At 32.0% G+C, this 9,730-nt stretch overlaps 2 protein-coding genes across 3 annotated transcripts in view; one reads left to right on the forward strand and one right to left on the reverse strand.

Annotated features, from left to right (window-relative positions):
• The window catches only part of LOC102676451, a gene marked incomplete at its 5' end in the record, with an annotated part of 4,093 nt that extends 1,785 nt beyond the window's left edge, over window positions 1-2,308 (reverse strand). Inside the window, 4 exon segments of the mRNA XM_006608264.2 lie at window positions 202-448; window positions 613-973; window positions 975-999; window positions 2,200-2,308. Coding sequence (XP_006608327.2) covers window positions 202-448; window positions 613-973; window positions 975-999; window positions 2,200-2,308 — 742 coding nt within the window.
• A 3,964-nt stretch (window positions 2,309-6,272) lies between these two features.
• The window catches only part of LOC102676128, a 204,429-nt gene continuing 200,971 nt past the window's right edge, over window positions 6,273-9,730 (forward strand). The window contains exon 1 of one of the 2 annotated variants that reach the window (XM_006608261.2): window positions 6,273-7,057. In XM_006608261.2, coding sequence (XP_006608324.1) covers window positions 6,925-7,057 — 133 coding nt within the window. In that variant the 5' untranslated portion in view covers window positions 6,273-6,924. The remainder of the gene's footprint in view (window positions 7,058-9,730) is intronic. The other variant, XM_031512040.1, reaches the window with a different exon arrangement.

Raw genomic sequence — 9,730 nt, forward strand, 5'->3', positions numbered from 1 at the left:
AGTACGTCTAACGAGCATGAAGCGAGCCGATTTCACATATTGGTAAACCGCGAAACTTTACTAGGTCAGACACAATAGCCGGGTTATATTCAAGTTAGCTGACGGTAGGTTCGCATCGGAACAAGTTTGCGATCCGTTGTTGCACATTCTGCAAACAATTCCCTCTCCTTTTCTCTCTTTCCCTTATCCCTAAATACGTACCAGGTTGCTTCGAATCGATAAAACAGTTCAATTGCCGCCGGCAGCAAAACCCTTTCCGTGAATTTTCCTTTTCTTGCACGATTTTTGGCTGAGAGATGGACAAATAGCGAGGCGATGGCGTCAATATTCGATACTCCTGAGATCTGACCAATCTTTCTGGGGTGTAACACATGCCGTGTAACGCTTCCGACTTTGATTTCGAGTCGTTCGAGTATCTTTCATCTTCCATTAGAAATGGCGTGACGTCCTACAATTTGATCGATTTCTTAAAAATTGCATCGTCTTCGATCGTGGGTATTTAAAGGATAGATTGATAGAAAGCGGGAAAGTAATCGCGATGTTATTATTATTTCATTACTAGGAACGAAATAGTTCTTCGAAAAAAAGAAAAAAACTATATCGACCACTTACAGATTCTTTTCTTATCGTATCTTGCTCGATAAGATCCAAATTTTCGTGAATTAACGATGTAAGCTCTATTTTTTCGTAATTACATTCCTTACATTCCTGTTTGAACTCTTGCGCGAGAAAATAATTTTCAGTATCGTCCGAGTCCACGCAAGAGAACATCGATTCAGACGATCCCAAGGATAGACGGTCCTTGCTACTGGCGGATGTGGGCGATTTTAGGTCATCTTCGTCGCTCAACCACCATCCGAAATCATCCTGCTTTAATATCTCTTTAAACTTCGTATCGCCGTTCGTCTCTCCTCTTAAACAGAACATCGTGGACGTATCTTTTGATCTTGCAATTTCTCTTCTGATTTTTGAATAAACGAGAGTATCGTCGATTTAAATCTGAAATAAATCACAAAAATATTACGTGAATATTAAATAAAAAATTATTTGCAATAATATACATTTATTTAATAGGGTTTCGAAATATATCAAATTGCTAAATTTTTAATTCGAAATAATTGCGCGAATATTATTCGTGTTATTTGCATGTGTACCGCATTCTTCGTGATTACATAACAATACAATTTTATCTAACAACACAATGTCATTATTACGATATTTACATTTTTATATCGAAGAACAACTTTCCTTTCATTTTTTCCATCTTTCATCATTCTTAAAATAACTCACATTCCTTATCGTTGTCCCGTTTCGAAAACCGAAACCGAACTACTTTCGTTCTCTTGTTCGAACTTTTAAATTACTTGGATTGAAAGTGTACATTCAAAGAAGAAGAAGAAGAAGAAGAAGAGGAAAAGATTTCATTCCAAATAAAACGAATTAAAAATCAACATTGACGACATTTTCACGATATGAATTCACTTCTTTTCAACGTGTACGGAGAGAGAATCCAAACATCGAGTAAGCCATATTTATACGTACTACACTTGCTCGGCTTCTGGGGACTCGAAGACACTCTGGATGTACACTCGGGGACAGTTAAACTAAACGATAAATCGAACGATCGAGGAGGAAGGTTCTCATGGATCAGAATCGAACCACGTCTCCACGGTGGCGTCCAACTATTCCTCACGCGTTTCAACTATACGTGAAGTTAGGGTCATCGCAGTTCGCGAGCCTCGATTACGACGTATCTCGCCCGTAATCTATAACGCGTACGGTTTGACAGCCGTACGAAGCGCCGCTGCGGTTCGACTGTCTCTACGAAACACCGATTTCCTTCACCACTGGTCACCATGGGGACGCTAATTTAATAATCGGACGGGTTCTCGTTTCGTGTCGTCGCCGGTATGCGTTCGGTAACGTTTAGAGTCGATTAACGTCGCGTTCTCGCCTGGATCTCGATTGATTTATGGCCGATTAGATTCGGCCGCGAGAGAGAGGAGAACTGGTGAAATGAGATTTATGCACGCGTGGTTATGGTTGCCTAATAATTGGTATCGTTTTTTTTTTCGAGCAGCGTTGCACGAGATTGGTGGATAAAGTGACGAAAAGATGGATCGAGTAGTGTGAAGCTTGAGGGAATATCGCTTTTGCAATTTTATAATTTATTTTCATTACGTTTTAATTCATCCTTACCTTGATCTTCGCGCTCATCTTCTTCTATAAACAAATCGATAACAACTAATAATACTATATCGTAACGGATTACTGTTTTCAAACATATCAATCTTTCACTTTTATCTAGAAATTATTATTATTATTGGTAATCAGTTGTTGCAATTCATGATCTATTTTTATAAGAATCACACACACACACATCGAGTCAAAAAATTTTTCAACACGTTGAATTATCGGCACAAAAGTACAAAGTTCGATACAAACTTCACTTCAATAAAAACTAATAAATGAAATTAAACTTAATATCGATGGAAAAGGTATACAGTTTGTACGCGAATACTAGTTTAATGGAATTTCTTCGATGAACGATCGCGAGCAACAATGGATTCTGCAATCGGGCATGCACTGACCCATACTACGGTTTTTCCTCCACGGTTATAACACGGTTCCAACCAATGTGATGTATGTCGATGTTTGTTTTCGATATGGCCTAAATAAATATTGCGATAGCGGGCAATCAATTCTTATTGATGCGGCCGGTGACGTATTTGCGGGAGTAGGTTTTCTCGCGATAACTCGATGACCCGGGATTTCGCGATATGGATTTCCTGTTAGCAATGAGTCAAACCAGTGTCAATTCGAACTTTACTGATACGCGCGTGAACAGAAGCTTATCGTACGATTTGTATGTAAACATATATGAAAACTATTATATTGGGCGATTAGTTTTTACGTATTATGTGAAATATAACGGGTGACAAATTTTAAACGTGTTTGCCATATTAAAGCACCATGATTCATTTACGTATGTTTACGATTCGAAATAACGTTTATTCTTGAAAGCTATTTTAATTTTTTATTCATCATACGATGTTTCGAGATGATAAACATTTTTCAAAAAGGAGATCGATCAATATTTCCCTCTTATTTGTCTTATTTGATGTACAGCCAATGTATCATTTTTTTTAAAATAAATTAAATGTTATATAAAATGATCGTTAAATATTATGGCATTTTTTAATTGTCTTGATGTTTCATTAATAATCTTCGATAATCTTCGACAATATCTGAATAAATTGCATCTAAATATTGAACGAGTATATTATTTTTAAGCATTTAAACCAACGATACTTGTCGATAAGCCTTCCGTTCACGTGTATAAATATACATTTTCACCGTTTGCACCAAATATTTTCGACACAGATTTCGACATATTATCACTTCGTTTTATCTTTTCGAATGAAATTTTTTCGTCATGCGTAACATTTTTATTACAAAATTATATTGTAGATTGATGCAAAATCGTGACGCACACCGAGTCAATAGAAATAATAAGAATAAAATGTGAATCATTCGTCCATTTTGTCGTGAATATCCCGTAGATATTAGATAGATATTATTCCAGATTAATAAATTCTCGTGTTTCGTAATTTTATCGTGACGGTAATTTTATAATAAACAATGTGATTAACTGAAGGAAATTATAGTGAATACCGATCAGGTATAGAACTTTAGTCACATTGGCTCGCCGCAATGATCAAAAGATATTCTCTTTTACGTAATAATATCGAGTTTTATAAACGAAATTAATATACTTTTAGAGAAAAAATTAATAATTTATATAATATATATAAATATCGATATGTAGATTGTTTTATATAAAAGTTTATGTATAAGCGTTGCTAATTAATATAATCATGATTACGTAATGAGATATAAGAGTATCTAAAATAAAGGAATACATAAAAAGTTAAAAATTGATCTTAAAATATTAATATTTCTATAAAATTAATTTGACATTTTTGTACGTACCATAGTAGATTGTACCATAATTCGGTTTTCACTTGATTATAGCACTAATATCTCGTATTTTACAAATTACTCCAATACACTAATTAGTTAATTTCATTGTTAATCAAACACATATTCATTAATAATTACGATAATGCCATTAATTTTAATTCGTCAAAATATCTATATAAATTGCGAAATTCTTTTGAAAATATTAACTCTCACATAAAATAATTTCTTTAACCAAATTCAAACATTCTCGCGCTATTTAATTTTCATTTTATATGAAAACACATATTTCTCTTTGAGATTAAAAGCACAATTATGCAAATACACCACTTCACACCGCATAGAAGTCGAAACTTTAGTGAAATACGCCGGACAATATGGAGTCGTATAAATCCGCCATCGTGCGAGCTACGCAAGATAACGCGTTCGAGGTAGATTGTCTTTCTGATTTAACCGTTTTCTAATAGTCAGCTTGTGGTCTAGGGGTACGATTCACCACCGTAGATATAATTGGAAACAAACGGGTATTCGAGACTACATGCTGATTTTCATTTTTTCTGAGGGATTTTTTCGGTCAAAGGTTGACCCATTTCCATAATGGTATCGTTCCGCTAAAAATTTGAATTTTAATATCGTATTTAGGGCGAATATTCATAAGTGTGACGTCAAAAAGCCTTGATCACGGATAAAAAATAATTGCATGCGCGATAATGTTATCGGTGTTCGATCACTGCAATCAGATATAACGGGTGATTTACGAGATTTGATCATTGAATTATAGTTCTCTTGTAGTTCTCACGATGCATGAAGATCTATTTGAATGTATTGTGTATACTTTACTACATACAAGACAAGAATACAAAAAATTGCTGAATTTTCTAAACTACTAAAGTACTAATTCGTATAAATTAAAGGATTACGTGTATCATAAATAATTTAAAAGTAATACAAAAGTAAATAAAATTGGCTTGAAAATTATATTATTATGATAAATATTTAATCGAATACACATCGATCAATTTTACGATTCACGAGTAATTATTAAAGTATCTATTTTTTTTATAGTCATTATTCGATTAATTTATTTTCAAAGCCGAATTTATTATTTCGAGAACCATCCTATAGATGATTGACCTTAATAAAATTGTGATAGACTGACCTTGAAGTATCGATAATCGAACCGATTATCTTCTAAATGATAACGATACTAAATTAAATCAATCGTGATTCATGCAGCGAAGTATGAAACTGCGTGACTGCATTTCGCGGTTTTGAATAAACAAGTTATTATTCTTTGGCGTGAAATGTAATCCATGAAACGCGTAATTATTTATATATCATTTTCATCTTTTTAAAGAATAAAGATATCAATCAATAAGATAAAAATCAATAGTTTAATATTGTATCTGAAATGAAAATATAAATATTAATTAGATTAATTTTTATTTAAATTTTCATTTTTAATTTTAATTGTAATTTAAAATTTGTTAGTTTAATATTATATATAATAAGATTTTAATAACGAAAACTATAATAAAGTTTGAAAACAAAATTATAAATTTTCATTTAAGTACAATAATTGAGTCTCTAATATAGATATCAGAAGAATTTAATTTAATATGAACGATACTAGTTTATAGATGCAGCTTTTATTTATTAAATTCCATCATAATTATATGTATAAAAGAATTGTAAACATTGGTATTATTTATCAATAACTCACGTCAAAAATGCAATGGAATTTTCTTATTATTATTATGTAATTTTAAAAATTAATATCTTTTTTTCTTTTCCTAAAATATTTTTAGGTTATAAACTATTTCTTTCATTATTACAGAAAATATAATTAAATGTAAAATTTATATGTTGCATAAATAATAAAATTAAAATTAAAAAAAGATCATATAATTGTTTGTCTTTGTTATTTAGATTCGTAAATAAATAAATAAATAAATAAATAAATAAATAAATAAATAAATAAATAAATAATAATAATCTCATTAAAAGTATCATACCTGTTTTTTGGCACAGTATAGAAATTCATTTTCATGAAGGTTGAAATGTGATTATGTTTTATTTTACAATAATGAAATTGTTTATTAAACTTTGTCGCCATTTCACAATTTTAAAGATTATTTAAAATGCAAATAAATGTAAAAGTTTCAAATCAAACAAATAAAATAAATTACGACAAATAAGAAGTAAATACTCCAACTTCGTTCAACACGTATATATATTCAATGAATTCATTAAAACACTTAAAGAAATCACACGATAAATCCATTTTTAGCAATGATATGCTTTTAAAGATGCGGTCGCATAGTAAAGTCGATAGTAGGTCACGTGATGAGTACGCGATCGATACATCGAAACGACGATTGTACAAGACGCGAGATTCCGACGCAAGAGGTCAAACATCGTAGAAGAAATCGAAAGATCGACGAACTTTCGAACGAGTAACGAAGAAATCGCTTGGTAAGGAGCGTACTTCCGGGTCCTCAAGGCGCATGTACACAAATATGGCGTCTTCGTGGAGGACGGTGGTGAGTGTACGCGACGTGGGGTTTGGCGGGGTTTGTCGGATCGATAGCGCGCATGAGAGTGCGCGAACACCTACGTCGGTGATCGTCGCAACCTGGCCGCCACCGTGAGTAGAGTATCCGGCGAGTATTCCCCGATGTCAATAGCGTACGTGCGTCCGAGTGACGAGCACCGATGCCGGTAGCTCGTCAACGAGATTCAAGTCGGTTGTGTGTGTCAATTTCGCGCGTTTCTTCGTATAAATACCGGTCAGTTTTCTATATTTGGATCGTGCTTCGATTGAAAGCCGATCATACGAACCTGTTCGCCGCGAGTGACTTTGATGTATAAGGTTATGTTCACGGTGGTTACGCGCGGAAGTTTCGCGGAAGCCGGTATGGAGTCTCGTTGAGAGAGAGTGATATGTCCGTGATGTCACGAGGCTCGCCCTGGTGCTGGGACGCACCAGGGACGAGAAAATCTATGCTTTTTCTAACCATCGCCATCCTTTTCGGCTTGTTGTCGCGAGGCGTCGTCGGCGAGATAAATAAAAAATGTAAGTACCTGTCTATACTTTTCTCTTTCTTTCTTCTTTGCTGTTTTCACCGTTGATAATTATTACTTTACGCGTACCATATGAATCGGTATAGACGGAATTACTATTGTTTTAGAATCGAAATGTGATTTGAACGTTTCGTGTCATGCGCTTCGGAAATTGTTTTCCGAAGATGTTGCGATTTATTGAAAACTTCACTCACGTTTTATGACAATAGAACATATTCGAACTAATATTATTATTGTCGTTAATGCATTTTTAATTTTATTTTAATTTTTTTTATCATTAATTCGTTTTAAATAATCGTGTTAAAAAATTTAATACAAATTGAGTTTTAATAATTGAAACCTTTTTCTCCGTTAAAAGGTATTGCGTCAGATTCAATTTGTTCAGCACCGACCACTTTGTTCTTGAACATAACCATTCTGAAATATTACTTGGTAATTAATGCAAACAATACGCTCATCGTGGAAAGTTTAGATTAGAAAGTTGCGGATGCTCATAGACAACAAAAAAGAAGTTAAATTATTCTCGAACTTTAATTAAAGTAGTACAATTGAAAAAATATGTCGAGTTTCGTATTATTTTGTCGTATTTATTTAGTTTTAATGACAATATATATTTTCATCGAATCTAAATTTTTTCGTGTAAACAATTTTAATTCGATCAAATTAAATTTAATTTCAACAAATTTATTCATTTCACGCAAAATTATTTTTTTCGTATTATATTTAGCGATTATTTTTGTTATTTCTAACCTATCACGAAAACCACGTGACAAGAAACTATTCACTGTATATGAAACTATACTATATATATATGATATATGATATATATTCTTTGCAAACTTATTATCAAATCAAAAATTATTAACATTATTTAACACATAAAAAATTATTTTGTTTCATCGATTAGAAAGATATTGAAAAAACGTTTTATTTTGTTGATTCATTATAAAATATAATTATTACGAATATGTAAAATCATATGTAATATCATGAACATATATATTAATAAAAAAAAAAAAAATTTATTTTAAAAGAATAACAAAATAAAATTTACTATGTATTTGCCATTTCAAAATAGGTTTTTAGTTTAAAAGAACTTTGACTTCTTCATTGAACTGGTTGCGTGCAATGTATATCGATCAGTTGCACGTTTGTTCAGTCGTTACTACATCGCTTTTACGACTGTGTAACCATTATAATTGCTGAAACTCATTGTTACGTTGCTTATTGAATGTTAACAATGTGGAATTTTAATTTTTAATTTTGCATGGTTTATAATTATTTGAACGAAAGAATTATGTATACGTATATTTCTGTGAATGAACACATTACTACAGTTACAAGAGGATTGATTTAATTAAATTTACAAATTTCATTGTTAGAAATTTGAACGTATATATTTTCTGTAACAATTATATTTATTAATTCTTATCTCGTATTAATATCAACAAGATTTATAATTTATAAATTTTCAATATATTTTAATCTGATTAAAAATTTCATAGAGGGAGATTCGAAGTTTCAGCAGAGCAGAATCTCTTATCGAGAAGGGATTACTATCTCTTAGTACTTTGAGTAAACTTAAAATAGGTAATCTTGATTTATTAATACGATTATCGATTCAAAAATAAAAAAGAAAATTGGACTAGAACGCAATAAGAAGAAGCAAAAAGAATGCAATTTAGTGGGTGACTCTAATGCGAGTCTTGAATATTAATGTTGCATAAGCATTACCCAAAGTTGCACTTTACTTCTTTCTAGAGCATTTAGTGCTTACTTTAGATGCATTTAGTCGGCGTAACCGGTGGTAAAATTTCGTGTTAATTTTACGTTTCTCGACCATTTGCAACCATGAAACATTATGCAAAATAAATAGGGATTACTTTGAAGACATCATTGTGATGATAATCTTTTTTTTCGTTTTTTGTTTTATTATCACTCGTCTTTTGTCTGTATTTTACATGCATTTTATTATTGTATACCAAATATATATTATAAAGTTTCGTCGTAAATATTAAGCGTAGCAACGTAGATCGATATTTCAATGATTTTAATATCGATTTAAACAGAATTTTGAAAGAACCTCTGTTACTAAAATATTTTTTGCTGTTTCAAAGTATAATTGACATTAAATTAAAGATAAGCGCAATAAGAGGAATTTAATAAAGCAACGAGTTAGAATACAAAATTAAAATAAGCTCAGAATATTTTTCTACGTTGAATGACTATTGTTATCGAGGGTTGGCGCAAATAATCTTCGTTTCATGTTGAACTCCTACCTTTCATTTCTCCCAGTTATTAACTGTTCAATCGGTCATACGTATATCACTCGGTTTACTTTCCTTTGTACCAGTTATTTTGTTAATTTCAACCCTCATCTCGAGGATTCTCCCTTTTCCTGGCTTTAATAAACTTTCGTCTGTTTCCTCCGGCTTTCCTTATACATTTTACGTGTTCACAAAGCCTTCCAACCCACCGAAATTCCGCGCAAAGCTTATCATTTTCGTTCCCGGGATAACAAGGGAAATAATAAAATATTCTTTCCATTATTCGAAGAGTTATTTATTAACCGACCGACACGAGCTTTTTATAAACATAACACAGCCACGTTCGATTTTCGTCTCATCCCCTTTTGCCCTTTGCTCGCTTTTTTTTTTTTTTTTTA

This window comes from Apis dorsata, unplaced genomic scaffold (assembly GCF_000469605.1).
Source record: "Apis dorsata unplaced genomic scaffold, Apis dorsata 1.3 scaffold_32, whole genome shotgun sequence".
NCBI lineage: Eukaryota > Metazoa > Arthropoda > Insecta > Hymenoptera > Apidae > Apis > Apis dorsata.